Source organism: Pimephales promelas, chromosome 23 (genome assembly GCF_988280905.1).
Source record: "Pimephales promelas chromosome 23, fPimPro1.hap1.1, whole genome shotgun sequence".
NCBI lineage: Eukaryota > Metazoa > Chordata > Actinopteri > Cypriniformes > Leuciscidae > Pimephales > Pimephales promelas.
The window spans coordinates 9,123,431-9,140,856 of record NC_142791.1 but is presented as its reverse complement, the minus strand read 5'-3'; the positions used below and the strand labels follow the sequence as shown (position 1 = coordinate 9,140,856).

The window sequence follows — 17,426 nt, the reverse complement described above, 5'->3', positions numbered from 1 at the left end:
TTGCCAAAGAACTTTGTCAGATAAATACCTTAAGTGTATAGCATTTTGTTCGTCCCTCATATTTTTTAAATATATATTATTATTTTTGAATCTTAAATATTTTCTTCATATTTTGACGGTTTATTTCAAATATCCCCTCATGACATCACTTTTGGCCACTACTATACACACATACAAGCATATTTTAGCAACATTATTAAGAGAAGGCTCTTTTTAACTCCATACTCAGATTAATCTTATTAGATACTAAAAATGTGGTTCAAAATTAAAATAGCTACATGTAGACCTAATTTCCTAATTAATAATTGATACATTCCTTTCTTTCAATTTTGAGGTTAAATGTACAGTCAGTATGAATAGTGATATTTATCCATTCCTGTGCTTGATTTTTACAGCAAAAATGACAGAGCAACTTAAATAAATGATCTCTCTCCTATACAGAAAATGGACAAAAACAAAGATGGAGTTGTAACGTTGGAAGAGTTTGTCATTGCCTGTCAGGAGGTATGTTCGCATACTGTGATTTCATTTCAAAGGTTTTACATTTGCCTTAGTCTTAAAAGAGTAGTTCACTTTTGAAAAACCTTTTGCTGATAATGTACTCACCCCCGTGTCATCCAAGATGTCCATGTCTTTCTTTCTTCAGTCAAAAAGAAATTATGGTTTGTGATGAAAACATTCCAGCATTTTTCTCCAAATAATGCACTTCAGTGTGAACCAAAAGGTTCAGTACAAACTGCAAACTGTTCAAAGGGCTTTAAACGATTCCAGACGACGAATAAGGGTCTTATCAAGCAAAACGATCGCTCGTTTAAAAAGAAAATAACAAAGTTTAAGTTTTATAAGCTCAATGGTCGTCTTGCTCTGTACTACGATGCACGTTCATGACTCTCCTGTTCGAGGCGAGCTCGTTCATCAAAATGAACAAATCATTTTTTCGACTCATTTGGTTCATTCAACGAACGAAATGAACGAATTGACTTTTCTGTCTATGGAAAAAGATTCATTCATTTTGACGAGTTCGAACAGGAGAGTCGCACAGAACAGAGCAGGCGACCATTTGACCATAAAACTTAAACTTTTTTTTTTTTTTAAATGAGCTATCGTTTCGCTTGATTCGTCGTCTGGAATCGTTTAAAGCCATTTGAACAGTTTGCAGATTGTTTTTTGGACCTTGCATTCAAAATTCTTTTCGACTGAAGAAAGAATGACATGGACATCTTAAATGACATGGGGGTGAATAGCTAAATTATTAGCAAAAAGATTTTTTATTTTTTTCTTCAAAATTGAACTAATGCTTTAAGGTAAATTCAGAACCATGAGAATTATTCATGGCTTAAAAAATAGTTCACTTAAAGATGAAAATGCTGTCAGTGTCAACATAGCCTACTCACCTTCATGTTGTTTCAAAATTCAAAAAGTATGAATTTATTTCTTCTGCTAAACACATAATATAAAATATTTTGAAGAATCGGTAACCAGTGATGTAGGCTTAGTCCATTGATAATAGAAAAAAATCACATGAAAAGCCCATAGGGAAAAGCCATAGACAGTAAAAGAAAAGCCACATGTAAATCCTCTGATGTTCATGCAATGTGATCCAGTTTAACTGAAAAGAGTGTGTTGCCTCGGTGTGGTCAAAAAGGTGTACTACATCTAAAAGTTTCTCTTTTTCTCACAAGGATGAAAATATGATGAGATCCATGCAGCTCTTTGAAAATGTGATGTAGAGAGAAGATCAACCAGAAGAAGAAAGGAACAAAACACAGAGCGGGGAAAAGAAAGCATGGGGGATTGTATGTTTAAATGTGTTATATTTCACTGGACTGAGTTCTGGGGGAATATTATGGCCTGATGGAATCTTAGAGGTTCGTTTTTTCTCTCTCTCTTTTCAAATCTTGTGACATATTTAATGTTGTCTTTTGCTGGTGTTTTGGAAACTACTAGCTATATCAGCCCAGAATCCACCTTGATCCAGCCACAGAAGACTACATGTTTGAAAAGCATTGTGCGATGATCAGCTTCTTCCCTGTGAAAACAAACGTGTCTCAAACTTTTTATTTTTTTAATTTTGCTTGACCCAAGGTCAGGACTCTTGGTGTACTGGGACTGCAAATACAGCCTCTTTTGCTTGCTTTCTTGCCAAAAGAGCTTGCATGATAAAAACCAGCAGATGTGTTCTCTATGAATTGCTTGAAATAATCTTGGCCTTCAAAATATCTATTTATGTTTTATGGGGTTGGAGAAATACTCAATTGGATGTTGATTTCAGTGTCTTGTGTTGTCACAGTTGTTTGTTAATAATTGCTGTTTCCAGTCCGTCCGCTTATGTCTATCTGTCTCAGTATTTGTCAAGCCATTCCAGATCATAGTGAATAAGGTGGGACAGAAGTTAAGTGTTAAGTCTGTGAGGAGTCCTTAAGAGACTGACAATCTAGGCCTGGATACTCTAATGCCTTCAAGTAGGACAAAACAACAAAAACCCAGATTACTTATATAAAATAAAGGGGGGAAAATATTTATATAGAAGTCGAGCGGTCAGGGTGAGTCGAAAGAAATATAAGCTATATGTATATAATTGCAAGTATGGTGCCAGATGAAGAAATGTCCAGTGAGGAGAATACAAACTGTGAAAACTAAATATCAGACATATGCTGTGCAATTCAAATCTCAGTCAAAACTGATTAAAATGTTTGTGGAATAATATTCAGCTGCGTGTTTTTTTATTATTATTATTATTATTATACTCTTTAAAGGGTTCGGTTTACCTTTTAACAGAGGATAGGGTTCAGTCTGTTGGGTTATTATTTTTTTTATTATTATTATTATTTTTACTTTATTATGTCTCAAATTCATTAAATGTTTAATGTTAATCAACTATGTTGTTTTATTAAAGTGTTTCACTGTGAATTTAATATTTTATGAAATGGAGAATGGAATAGATCAACAGTTCTCAACTGGTGGGTTATGACCCAACAAATATATGTCATAAACGACAGTGAATAACCTGGCAAAGGATAAATAGTGTACTATAAAGAATAGCAGAATAAATTGCCTTGTTAATGAAAAATAACTAACTAAATTAATATCAGTCTTCAGTATCCTATATCAAACTACATAATTTGGTAAATCTGTTATGTGGTAATTTCACATCCAATTCTAACCACCATTCCTCAACAAAAAAAAAAAATCCAAGGCTTTAGCAAACAAATTCTTCTAGAACAAATTTTAATTGAAACAAAAAGTAAACTAAATGTGCATTATTTTTTTCAATACATACAGTTTAATGTTTCACCTGGATAAATCTCATGTTCTGTCTACATATGAATCTCTGTCTATGGAGTTCATTGATTGGCTGGACTGGAGAACCGTCCCATAATGGGCGTGGTTTACTCAATGTGGGTTAGTGTGTCCATCCCGCACTGGAGTTCGAGTCGCGACACAGTTCAACCTACAGACACACACATCACACAACCTACAAAGATGGATCTCGAACAAATGGGTCCCCAAACATTCTTATACGGTATGTAATACTTACCTTGATCCGTTCTGTGCCATAGTCTATTAGTATAGTACGTAAACGTGGCAATATGCATTTTGAAGTTAAGAAAACTGAAGATGGCGTAGTGTGGTAGCTTGTCAGCTAACCCAAGTTATATTATCAGACTCAAAATTGCTTAAAAGCAAAGGTTGGTGTTTCAATTAGTGTAACGACAGCGTATTATATTACTTAAATCTCTTGATTTGGAGTGACAAATTAAAGCACGTGTGCAGCATGAATTCGCACTAGCTAACTTAATCGATTAGCATAAGATTATGATTCCATAAGAGTCAGTAGTTAACCCTGACAACTTTAATGATCAAATTCTAAATAATCTTAAGAATTAAATGCATTAAAGCAAAGATAACTGAACCCTCACAGCACAGCTGATGTCTCCCTGCACGCGCTCTCTAAACACGTGGACTGGCCTTGGCGCTCCAAAATGGCGTCACTCTACTAACGTTACACGTGTTAGATGAGACAGCGCATTGTGTGTAAATTTAGCTTGAGAGCTTTGTATTGAAAATTGTTCATTATTATGCAGTCTTGTTTTTTTCCCTTTGTTTTCCTGACAACACATTTGCTCGAATTACACCAGTTCGTAACTATTAACTACGTTACCAATGAATAATGTTAATCAACTTAAACGTGTGATGTTTGGGGAGACACAGCCCCGATTTAAGCATTTAGTGTGCATATTCAGGTCTTTAGTAAAATTTAAATTTAAACATAACGGAGCATTTCTAAAGCCTCGCCGCTTGGACTTCCTTTCTCGTCAGTTATGTTGCGGTAAACCCCTGTTTGAAATATTCTCAATTAAAACCGGTGCCATGTAGTGAATTGACGGCTAGAAACGACTGTGATATCCATTAGATAAAGACAATCAACGAATGATTTTTTTTTTTTCGCGAATCGAGTTTTATCAGACATAGCGATTCACTGGCTACAAGAAGCCTGCGTCACGGACCACGTGTCGAGTCGACTGAAATGAATCACTGCATTCGTTTTGAGAGTTTCACGAAAGTACCTGTTCTCTGAAGTTAGTTACACTACCCATTACAAACGATGTATTGATGCCTTTTTAAAATTTAAATAAACTTTTTGTTTGTGTTTACAGGTTGTGAACTCAAGGCAGGCAAGGATGTCAGTTTTAATCCAGAGGATGATGATTTTGATCATCAGTTATCAGTCAGAATGGTATGTTACGTTTGCTGTCAGATCACTCTGGGGCTCAAAGTTTTAACAACATTTAAATGTCATAATTAGGGCATTTGTTCTTGTTCCTTCAGGCCTGCGTCGATCCCACAACAAAAGATGAACTGAACGTTGTGGAGATTGAAGGGCAGGATTCAGAGGGTCAGAAGGTCAAAGCAGTTCTGGCCACACTCAGGCCTACCACCCTCCCCAGTGTAAGCAGAATCAGTCATGTCATTTCACACTCCTTTTGAGTTGATCTGGAATTGCTGTGGTTGATATTAACTAAAAATTTGTTTGTATCTCAGGTGTCTCTGGGTGGGTTTGAGATCACTCCACCTGTCGTGTTCCGTCTACGCTCTGGTTCCGGTCCAGTTCACATTAGTGGACAGCATCTCGTCAGTGAGTTCTTGATAGTACTTGGTCTATGATTTATTAACAGTTGTCTCGGATAAACGCATGGAAAACTGCTTCGGGAAGCCTCAGTAAATATCTTATTGGAATCTTCCTTTTGTCAGTCATGGGAGGAGACCAGTCCTTTGATGAAGAGGAAGAGGAGGAGGAGGAAGAAGAAGAGACAGTGACAACAGGCAAAAAGAGGCCAGCTTCATTAACTCCGAAGCTTTCTGTAAGCTCTTAAGTTAATTTATAGCATTCATCATAATGATTCGATTTTGTGGCTAATTTTACTGTCTTTCATAGAAAAAAATGAAGATGGAGGAAGAGGATGATGATGACGACGAAGATGATGAGTGAGTGTTGTCTTCAGTGTTTTAGAACTGCCAGCTATTTAAAATAAAATAATAACATTTTACCTGCCTTTCCAGGGATGAAGATGATGATGAGGATGATGATGAAGAGGAAGAAAGCTTTGAAGAGTCACCTGTAAAGGTCAGATGAGTTGTCCAGACCCCTTAAATCTTGTAAAAATGTGTGAAAGTGTGATCAGAAATGCTTATTTCATATTTTCCCATTGTTCTGTCAGGGAAAGAAGACCCCATCCAAAGCACAGACCCCTGCACAGAACGGGAAAGGACCTAAACCCAATACGCCTGCCAAGCAGGTTAGCATCTCTCTCTTTCTTCTTTAAGAAAATTGTCAAGTCTTGAGTTGCAGCATTTGCTGACGTTTCTTTCTTCGTTGATTTGATATGTTCTCACAGCTCAAGACTCCAGAAAAGAACAAGGGTGACAAGAAAGCACAGTCGCCCAAAACGCCACAGACGCCACGGGTTTTCACTGTCCCAGAGATCAAGGCCAAGATGATGGCAAGTGTAGAAAAGGTGTGTTTTCCCTGACATCCTCTCTGCATAAGGAGTCACAATGAGTTGGTGTATGTGGTTTGAAAATACCATTCTACACCACAATGGAATATAGTGTAGTTGATCTTGCCAAGATAATCATACCTGAAGTTGTCACTTTCAATAAGGTAATTTCCCTCTTTTTTTGTTTCTTTTTTTTAGGGTGTATCATTACCAAAACTACAGCCAAAGTTTGAGAACTTTGTGAAGAACTGCTTCAAAGCCACTGATGCAAAGGTATGTGTATTGCTGTTTTTCTTTGACTTTTTCAAAAACATAAGATTATCTAAGATTGGAAGTGAAATGTTGGCCACCACCGAGTTTTTCAGATATTTGATTTTAAAGTGTTTTAATACATGTTGCTGCTTAATTATTTATTAACATTTTAAAAAAAATAAATACCTTTTATAGGCATTTTTACCTTTTTATAAAAGGTAAAAAAAAAATCTTTTTTTTTTAAATTTGAATAAATAATGGTTTCTTTCTCAACTGTTCACTTGTGACATAAACAAGAGAATACTGAAAGAGACGTTATAAGTCATATTGAAATGCTCGCAAAAGAATCGATCACAATTATAACAACTATCTCATTCCTGACCTTGAGCTCCAGAATTGGAATCGATATTCGATTCCTTACCGTAGTTACAACTATCACAAAATGATCGTAGACAACAGTGAATTTCATGGTGAAACACTTAATTGGAGACTGTCGTGAATGAAGGTCTTAACTCTTCTGTTTTTTTCCGAAGGTCATTGAGGAGCTCTGGAAGTGGAGACAGACCGTCAAGGAGAAGAACTGAGAAACTTTCATTATATTAAGTTTTTTTTTTTTTGCCCATGATTTTACTTTGTTACCTGCAATTTTATGTTTGTTTGTCCTCCCGCATACTTTTCAGTTTTGTGCAAATCCGTGCCATTCCTTAAAGACTTTACTCAGAACATGACCTCTTTCATCTCTGCAATCTGCCCTCTCCACACCCCTGTGGTGTTGTCATGTCCATAGTGTAGCCATCATTTGCCAGCCTTGTTGCTCAAATGTGATTCTGAGCAGAAGAATTCAGCCCTCTTAATTTATATGGAGAATTGTTGTTTGTACCCGTCCATGGTTTCTTTAAATGACATGTAAATGTGCATGGCATTCTGTTTAGAGATGCGACTGAAGTTGATTTATTGAAATATTGAAACACTTGACCTAGTTTGCAAATGCGTTAGTGGGTTTCAGAATTCCAGTATATCTGCAGGTCATGTTTTTTCTGTAATTGTCAACATCCTGTAACATGTTCGAAGGTGGAATGTTTTATGTCTGGGATTGAGAATTAAGAAATCAATGTCAACATTTTGTATTTTAGGCATTGTCACAGTCTGTGCAGCTAAATCTTAACAGAATCAGTACTCCATCTATGACTGCAGTTCAGGTGTGGTTCTCTTGTTCACCCTTTTTTGACTTCCTTGAATCTGTTTAAATGCAAATAAAATTTATATTTAACAGGTTTAAGTGGTTACTGTGCAGTGTTTTGGATAAAAACTATTGGATGAACTAACTGTTTGGCAGTTTATATATTGTGCCATCTCATGGAAAATAGTTTTTGCATTAGTGTTGCCTTAATTCACCATGCTGAAAAAAATGTAGATTTTAAAGGGATTTTTACTTTTTTTACTTTTCAGTTAAACCTATTGAAACAGTAATTTCTTTATTTACTTTTGAACAATGTAAGCTTAAAAAAACATTGGACTGGTACAAAATATGAAAAAAAAATGTACAGCATCAAAGTAAAACAATTTTTTTTAAAAGCTATCAAATAAATGGCATGGGCTTGATCCTGTATCAAATTACAAAAAAAATTATGGCAAATTTTCCAATTAATGAAAGAATGACAATTCCTTGTGTATGTTTGGAAGTGTTGTAAAAAAAAAAAAACTATTCATGTAAAAAAGTATTTCCCAAGAATAATATTTAATTGTTCATGTAATTCATCTTTTATAAACAGACCAAATATTATATTTCCCTTAGTAAATTTAAAGGTAAATCTTCAAATGTAGGAAATGACCAGTAATGCAAATCCTCCCAAAAGGCACTGGTAAATTTACAGTAACAAAATAGTTTTTTTTTTCTTTTTTTTTTTTAAATCAACAGTAGCAATGTTAAAAATTCCCTGAAAGGACTCCATTAAGATTTTTTTTCAGTATTTATATCATTTTTACCTCGTGTAACCACGGCCATGTCCAATCTGAAGGCATGGTCTCTTCGGTCTGCGCAAGCACCGGAAATATCAAAATTGAAAATGCTGTGAAAACAAAGACACCTACATCTTGGATGTCCTTGAGGTAAGCTAAAACTTAATTTCAAAGTGAACTATCCCTTTAACTTCAACATCAATTGTAAAGTTACAAACTGTTGAGAAAAACCGAGGGCGTCACTTCGCTTCAATGGTAGGCCATTGTTTTCACATGTAAAATGTGAGGTTTTTCGTTACGTTTAAAAAATAAATAAAACATGCAAAGTCAAACGTTCTCTTTAATAAAAGTTTAATAACATGTCATGTTGTTCATTGGTGCCACTGTGGTTTGCCATTTTGTCAGACAAGACATTATCAAATGTTTCAAGGATTTCTTCCATAGGCCTATTTATGTTGTTCTACACCTTTGTAGAAGTTAAATCAAGTTCGATTAGTTTAATGTATTGATTATTTTAATAGCTTTGACATTTTTATTATACTATACTTTACTATATTAAATCTAAAATTCTCATTGGAAGAATCGCTGCTGTTAGACAACACAAGAGCAAATTTGCACATGATAGCCAGCAGAGGGCAGCAAAACATCACCCTGTACAAATCAATTTGTCGGCTAGTTGAGCAACTGTACAAGTGATGTCACTGCTGTAAATGTGGAAAGGAGCCAGGAATACATCCTGTGTAAATTATCCTGAGCATTGAGTCTATATCACTGGGGGCTTTCTCAGATGACCCCGACTCAACTGTACACATCACCAGTTAAATAGGCCCTGACACAGGTCACTGCTAACCATCTGTCGACAAAGAGCTGTGGCGAAACTCCACAGGTTCACCCTGCCGAGGCTTCGACAGCATCATAATGTAAGGAGTCTGTTAAATCACTTTATAATGGACACCCCTCCATTTACCCCCCACCCAGCCCTTTAAAACAGGTCAGTTCCTGAGAGTCAGCACTTTGGGAGGAGGGAGTTGGTTGCAGAGGGCATAAAGGCATTTTTATGGTCCCACAGGATCCTGCATTTATCTGCTCGAGGACATAAGTGCTTCTTTGCTGTGGCAGGCATAATCGACTGCAGCCAACTACCAAGACGCAGTGTTTATTTGTCGATCAAGTTGTGTAGAACGCTGGTAGTACCTCAGAAAGCAACACATTACTCCAGAGAAGAGTGCTGCTTAGGGATTTGCCGAAAACATTAGGGGAATAGCAAATTAAGCAAAGCACACGTTTTGTGTTAATGCCAAAACAGAATGTTTATTACTTTTTTGTTTGCTATTTACATATTTATCAAATACAAAGTATAATAAAGAGTTTGGAATGCAACAGCACACCTACATCATATAGGGGCGTCTAACAAACCCTTGTTTCATCTGAATTGTTCTTTCTCTCTGACACACAACATTCAGCCATCGAAGTCACTGCTGAATAAATCGAACCGTTAAAATATATTGCAACCGCCCCGTATGACGTCATATGACTCTGTTCTGGACGTTTCATGCGATTCCTCATACGGTCGGGATGTGGTTTCATTAAAATAAAATAAATAAATAAAAAGTAGCTGGTAAACCCTTATGAAGATGAATATTTATATACTATCCAGACAACAACAACAAAAAAAAAAAAGTAAATTAGATGAATGGTTGAAGAGTGTCTATTTGTGCGTGTTTGTGTCCAAATGGCCAGATTGGGGGCATTCTAGGTTGTGCAACTCACATTATAAATAATTAAATCATCATTACTTCCCTTTTCTGCATTAATCCTGTATTTATGAGTGGTTGAGGAATTACACAGGGGGCAGGAGGGCAAATGAAAGGATGAAAGAGAAGATCAGTGGATCTGTAAAAGGGTCAGCTGAGATGGCCTGTTGCTTTCTACAAGGTCACTTTGTCAATGAAACTGATCCTAATGGGGATACAAGTCTCTGTATGCACAGACACAGAAAACGGCCATCATTTATTCTGCAGAAGCTCATATGGGTATGCTCGCTGTTGGACGGCCGTAATTAGTTCCTCGCTTTTTTTGCGGAATGAAATAGTCTTTCGGGACGGAGATAAGGTCAACCAACATCCTAGTCCATCAAAAAAAAAAGAATGAGAATGTCATTTCCTTGTTGAGTTCTGGTGCTCATACGAGCGCGGTCACTCCTCCGAGCTTGCCACTCTCCTCGCTCGCCCAAGGCTGGAGGTTCTGCAGGGCGAACAGTGAGGAGTTGTGGATGCAGAGTGGGTCTGATGGAACTGAATCACTCAAAGACTTCTGGAAGGCATCGTGCTGGAGTTGAATCATCAGCCGGTTGGCCTGCTGACGCTCTGCCTCCCTCTCCTCCGCTGTCTGCCGTCTGACAGGTGATATAGAGGGAAAAGAAATAGACAAAATTAGTGGAGTGGAAGTTGTTGACACAAACTTGCTCATTAACTGCATCTAATCAGTGGTTAGAAGAATCACAAACACCAATCTTTGAAGAAAAAATTCACTAACTGTGTGAATATTTTACAGACAGAAATAGAATTTGGATAGAATTGGTCTAATTTTGTTGACATTTTTGAGAAGCACACAGCTGAAGGTTTCGGGGGAGTGTAATTGATTAATCGACCCGACGAAATGGTGAATGTAGAGTTTATTTAAATATTAAATATTCAAACGGTCCCTCCTCTTCTCCAAAATGTGGCATGTCGTTAGTGTGTTTGCCTTAATTAATAATTCATATATCTTCCTGACAACCCCCATTATTTTCCCATTAATTCTTACAGATGTTACGCCGTTAGTAGGTCAAATAAAAATAAAAAAAATAAATGTTTCAGGTTATTACAAAAACGAACTTGCTTGGTACAGACATACAGACAGACAGACAGACAGACAGACAGATAGATAGATAGATAGATAGATAGATAGATAGATAGATAGATAGATAGATAGATAGATAGATAGATAGATAGATAGATAGATAGATAGATAGATAGATAGATAGATAGATAGATAGATAGATAGATAGATAGATCATTTTAGAACATTTTTTTCTTTTGTCAAATCAACTTAAATAATTTATATATTTCAGATAACATAAATTTTTGAGTTTCTGATGATTTAATCAATCTCCTTATATGAACTAATTTTTTCCATTTCAATGAACTTAAAATTTTAAGGCAGCCAGGTTACTTTTTTTTTAGTTAAACCAACAATATTTTTTTACAGTGAGATAGATAGATAGATAGATAGATAGATAGATAGATAGATAGATAGATAGATAGATAGATAGATAGATAGATAGATAGATAGATAGATAGATAGATAGATAGATAGATAGATAGATAGATAGATAGATAGGTAGATAGATATAGATTCTTTAGTTCTATAGTCTTCTATATTCGTCTTTAGTTTGTTAAATTTAGGGCAATAATTTATATAAAATATATATTTCAGTCCATTCAGTGATTTTATCTCCATTTTTGAAATGTCATAAAGTAAATTTGACTATATTCCCTATATTCCCTGGCTAAAAACATATTATTTAAAAATCAGGACACCCATTACACAGTATGTGTTATTGGACATAGAAAAAAATAAAGGCTATGAGAAATAATATTCTTGCCTTTATTCCTCTGATCACACACACTACGTTTTACGTCATTTATCTTATATTAGTATATATCTCACTTTCTTTCTCTGTCTCACCTCCACTTGGTCCTGCGGTTTTGAAACCAGGTTTTGACCTGGGCGTCTGTCATCTTCAGAGTTTTGGCCAAGGCTGCTCGTTCAGCACTGGCCAGGTATTTCTGTCTGTGGAAGCGCTTCTCCAGCTCACAGATCTGCACTCGGGAGAAAGATGTGCGGGGCTTCTTTCTCTTAGGTGGTGTGCGGTTCTGGTACGGGTGACCGATACGCCGGGCCACGGTAAAGGGCGTCAGAGCTGCTGTGGTTTGAAGGAGTGAGAGATGAGGAAAATCTGTCACACAGCTTACTGACCTCTTTTCATCACACTCAATAATTTTTCTTAATAGATAAAAAAAAGCTTTAGCCTTTTAAAAATGCTATTAAAAGTATGATTTTAAGATACCTATTTTGTGCATCTACACTGTTTTCAGAGTAGGCTGTATATATTAAATCCATTTAAATGTAAAGACAGACTATCCAAGTCCCCACAAAAATGGGCTGTATACAGGAGATTTTAAATCTATTATGAATGCATGCACTTTTAATCTTTCATTCATTTTTTTATGAGATACTGTTAAGAAGTAAACAGCTTTTTGCACAGCAGACTGCATTAATCAGCCAAAGTTTCTAACTCTTGCTGAGTCAAAGGAAAACTGCGTTCATTTTAAATTACCTTCATGCACTATACCTTTTAGATGTCAAATCAGACATTGTGTTATTGATTGATAAATACTAAAAAAAAAAAAAAAAACTCATAAATAGATGGATTGCTGATGCTCTTAGGATTTGTTGAGAGGCCTTTTACTCAGGTTACATATAAGCAGTACAATAAAATCACACAAAATATATCCTATTAATGTTGCATCAAATGCAAACACCAGCTGTTCTCATATAATGACAGTCATTTCCCATATTGTTAATTTATTTATTACCTAAAAAACACAGAGCAGCAGATAGCGCCTGTTACCGCAGTAATAGTGGCAATAATTAAAGCTGGTAAAATATTGATATGTCTTTCTAATGACACAGCGTTCACCATTTGCCCCTGAATAAAGAAAGCTGATGATCTGTGACAGCTCTGAACTGTAGAGTTTACATTCATATGCAAAACAGTGGTTAACTAAATATGACAATAACATTTACTTCCATATTTATGTTGCACGAAGATGTTCAATAGGCTAGCCTACATGTTTGATTTGTCTTTATATTCACATATTTTCACCTAATCAAACGGTTTATTCAAATAAAATAGGCTATTTTACCGTATAAATAATTTTATGGTTTTAACAATTAGATTAATTATTCAGAAAGGCTACGTGTTACAATTTGTCCGCGCTTGAAGATTAAATTGTTACTAATAATACAGTAATACAACGTAAATTTTAAAAATAATAATATATCTTTATGTCGATAAAGTAAACAGACACTGACGTAAGCTGAACGTGTTGACTTATTGTTGCCCCTTTTCTTTTAATTTCACTCATAAACGGTTCAGGTGTTTCACGCTCTTCGAGGTCAAATTAAAACGAGCTCTTCAGCAACATTCATTCATCTTAAAAAACCAGGATCAAGGTTCCCAGACAGACTGTCCTTCATCAATTCATCCTTTTTACAAGCAAAAAAATGCAACAGCATCACAGTTTCAACAGCTAAAATAAAGATTTTTGTGCATTTATTCTATTTTGGGGAACACGTGGCTATTGCAATAACCATGGCCTAATCCGTCAATATTTAAACATTGAATCCGTATGTTAATACGAATATAAAAAAATGAATATTACCTAATTGTTCAAATGTAGGCTACTTTAGGCCTACTATTAGGTTCAATGTTATTACTAATGTATTATCATCAATAATGAACATGTAAAAAAATGTTTTTCTATTTTAGATATTCACTTTTAATGATGCCGTCCTATAAATGAAATTTAAATAAATAAAAAAAAACATTTAAAACAAGAAACAAACACACATACACCAGAGAGTAGCCTTTAAAAGCAGTTTTACATTTTATAAGTTGTGTGTCTCCTCAACGATTCTTCTGTCAATCAACATCTAAATACATCACACATAGCCTGTATTAAAACATCATTCATTTAGCGCTTGCGCTTTTTACGGTTATGTTTGTCTTATTAGCGCAAAACTTGAGTGATTTTTGTTTTCTCAGTCAATTTATAATTTCCTGATTCGGACATTTCAAACACACGATGAGATTTTTGTTAGACACAGAAAGGAAATTGAGTATTTATTTACCTGCAAATCTGTCTTTTGCGAAGCGCTGACTGCTGTCCATCCAGGGAAAACTGAGACTCCCAAGTCCGGGCACCGCGCTGGCCATGGGTGGAGGCACGGCAGCGGCCAGGGGCCTGTGAGCCGGGACCCTAATCACTCCTCCGGGTGCAAGGGTCAAGTTCACTCCGTATGGACTGGATTCCTCATATGGGGAAGCGATACCATGAAACGTGCCGGTTAATGTCGTGTACGGCGTTGCGCTCGCTCCCGTTGGGCTGCCGAGATGGTAACCGCCTCCGCTCGCGCTGCTGCTACTCTCGGAATTATTCCTGCTCGAGTTCTGCTGTGACTCTTGATCGGTGCCGCTGAGAATCTGGTCAATGCCGAAGCTGATGGGTTCATGTTGGGTAGGTTGTGATGTTTGACTAGTGCCACTTGGGCTGGAGCTTGAGGCTCGGTCCATCCTCACCAACCGAACCTTTCCAGTGGGTTTATTCCACAGACAATTTCTGACTGCCCTGGAATTGCACTATTGGAAAACTCTGCCTCTATGAGTAAGGGAATCCCTAGTAATATCTACTTTTTTGATGTATTACTCCTCGAGATTCAATTCTTGACTTGAGATGGCTTGGACGCATTCGTCTGTGGGTGAAAAGTTTTTGGCACGAGGACTTGGCAGATTTCTGGCACTCTCTCTCCACTGGATCCCTGCACGAGGCTCTTTGAGGTCTTCTCTTCACTGATTGGACAGCGCTCAATCTCCCTCTCCTTATTGGCTTACATTTTGTTACAAGTCACAAAATATTGTGACATCATTCTTCAAAATGCAGATCATTTACTTCTCAATTTTTGTATTGGTCAAGTATCTCTTTATTATGGACATGCTGACATCAGCATGTCATCATTAGCTCTTTAAATATTTGAGTTTTAACAGAGATTCTACCGTGGCCTCATGTGGAAAATAAAGTGTTCATCAACTGTAGCCTATTGGCCATGTATGGCCCTGCCTGTTAATGCAATTTAATCAGATGAGATGAGAAAAGCATAATTTGATGATTTTTAACCCTCTGTTTTAATGAGAAACTTAAAAACGGCGAGCTAAACAAGGGACTCTTATTATCATTTGCTTTTAAATAGAAAAAATAATCGAAATTTTGATATCGCCTCCAGCAATCAGATGAGTGCTTTTGACCTTAAAGCTGAACCTCAACCTTTTTTTTTTTTTTCTAATATGTCAATCAACTTTAGACTCGTTCTCGGCTTTATTGGATGAAGAGAAACAAATTAAATATCCTCTTTATTTATTATGTCCATGGGGCAGTTGGAATGTGGGAATGGGTCGTGAATTGTTCATATAAAATTATATCAAGATGAAACATATAGTAATGATAGCCTAATATATAGGCTAAATAAATAAGATAAATAATTAAAAGTAGGACTATGCAATAAATAAAAATATGAAGTCGCTGTTATATTAGCCTAATATTCAAATTATGTTATTAATCATGCTAATTGAATGGTCTTGCACATCTTTTGTTGCGTGTTTATTGAGAGCGCGGCGCATAGCCTACTCATAAATGTTACAAAAAATAAACAGTCTGAGCCTCACCAAAGAAAAGCGTCTTTGACGATTTTATTTCGTAGCTAATGGTTTATGTCCAATATACCACAGAGTAGCGTAACATGACATTGCACATCATCTCACAAGTTAAAAACGACTTTTTAAAGTGTTCTTAAATCCACGTCAATTAATTTGTTTCTGTAAAATATTTTCTGAAATGTTATAGTAAATTGAGCTCGTTATAATCAGCACATGTGAATATCTTTTGAGATGCTGTTTAGCTAGCTGTTGCATCCGGGAAGCGTTTGACAGCTGTGCGCCTAAAGGAGCCATGCAGTGTCGGCGTTCGGAGAGCTGCACTCCCATGCGCTTATTTAATCGAGAGTGTTGGGACACCCGATCTTCTGACAGCGGATCTAAGTGGTTCCTTGTAATCTGCCACGTAAAAATGATTATGCTCTTTTGGCCTGGCCGCCGCGTTTGATTAGCTTCAGGGGGTGGGAGCTGGTGTGGAGCAAATCCGTTTACTTTGAAGTAGTTGATATTTTAATAGACCATTAGTGAGTGCTGACGCTAAAAAGCCCCGTTCCCCCGGGAGCTCGGCCCTTGTCCAGCGGCTGAAGATGTTTACGTCATTCCCGTGATGCTTGTTGTTGACCCATGGTCACTGTTTCGCTTTGCTTTTATCATGTTACATATTTCAGATTAGATAGATAGATAGATAGATAGATAGATAGATAGATAGATAGATAGATAGATAGATAGATAGATAGATAGATAGATAGATAGATAGATAGATAGATAGATAGATAGATAGATAGATAGATAGATAGATAGATAGATAGATAGATAGATAGATAGATAGATAGATAGATAGATAGATCAAGAAGTTATGATTTTTTTTAGAAGTTATGAGTTTTTACTTTGCCTGAACTCATCAAAATAAGTTAAGAATTTTTTTTATAGTTGATACAAGATTCAATTAAGTTTCTAAGTCAGTTAATATAATTCAAGTTAAAATGACTTAAACATCCAAGTTGATTATATAAAAATGTAGCAACCTTTACAGTGTAGATAGATTACTTACTTGAGTTAAACCAACAATATTTTTTTACAGTGCTAGATGATGATAGATAGCTAGATAGCTAGATAGATAGATAGATAGATAGATAGATAGATAGATAGATAGATAGATAGATAGATAGATAGATAGATAGATAGATAGATAGATAGATAGATAGATAGATAGATAGATAGATGTATATATTCTGAATGTACAGAATATTCTTGGTTTAACTTAAAAAATTAAGTAACCTGGCTGCCTTAAAATTTTAAGTTCATTGAAATGGAAAAAATGAGTTAATACAATGAAGGAGATTGATTTAATCATCAGAAACTCAAAGTATTATGTTATCTGAACATGCTGGGTTGTTTCAACCCAATTTGGGTCAAATATGGACAACCCAAATGTTGGGTTAAAAATTGTATTAAAATGTACTGTGTGAATGTACAAAGAAAATGTAAGTGAAAGTTGAAGTTGGATTAACATTTTAAATGACATTTTTAATCCAACATTTGGGTTTGTCCATATTTGAAACAACCCAGCATTTTTTAGAGTGCATAAATTATTAAAGTTGATTTGACAAAAGAAAAAATGTGATTACAAATCATAAAAATATTTTTTTACAGTGTATTATTCTTCGTCGTCGTCTTCTTTT

General features: G+C 35.8%; 3 protein-coding genes across 5 annotated transcripts in view; 2 read left to right on the top strand and 1 right to left on the bottom strand.

The window, feature by feature from the left end:
• Nucleotides 1-2,032, top strand: part of kcnip1b (Kv channel interacting protein 1 b) — a 34,169-nt gene extending 32,137 nt beyond the window's left edge. For all 3 annotated transcript variants that reach the window (XM_039677890.2, XM_039677892.2, XM_039677891.2), the window contains exons 7-8: nt 442-504; nt 1,683-2,032. In XM_039677890.2, coding sequence (XP_039533824.1) covers nt 442-504; nt 1,683-1,730 — 111 coding nt within the window. In that variant the 3' untranslated portion in view covers nt 1,731-2,032. The remainder of the gene's footprint in view (nt 1-441; nt 505-1,682) is intronic.
• Nucleotides 2,033-3,368: 1,336 nt separating this feature from the next.
• Nucleotides 3,369-7,526, top strand: npm1a (nucleophosmin 1a). The gene is made up of 11 exons (XM_039677780.2): nt 3,369-3,523; nt 4,659-4,738; nt 4,831-4,950; nt 5,044-5,137; nt 5,254-5,363; nt 5,438-5,487; nt 5,563-5,626; nt 5,721-5,798; nt 5,898-6,017; nt 6,198-6,272; nt 6,785-7,526. The coding sequence occupies exons 1-11, from the start codon at nt 3,379-3,381 to the stop codon at nt 6,833-6,835; spliced, it is 987 nt and encodes a 328-aa protein (XP_039533714.2). The 5' UTR covers nt 3,369-3,378; the 3' UTR covers nt 6,836-7,526.
• Nucleotides 7,527-10,292: 2,766 nt separating this feature from the next.
• On the bottom strand, nt 10,293-14,780 carry tlx3b (T cell leukemia homeobox 3b). Its single transcript, XM_039675914.2, has 3 exons — nt 14,169-14,780; nt 11,940-12,177; nt 10,293-10,605 (listed from the first exon to the last, which is right to left on the bottom strand). The coding sequence occupies exons 1-3, from the start codon at nt 14,608-14,610 to the stop codon at nt 10,392-10,394; spliced, it is 894 nt and encodes a 297-aa protein (XP_039531848.1). The 5' UTR covers nt 14,611-14,780; the 3' UTR covers nt 10,293-10,391.
• Nucleotides 14,781-17,426: the final 2,646 nt, after the last annotated feature.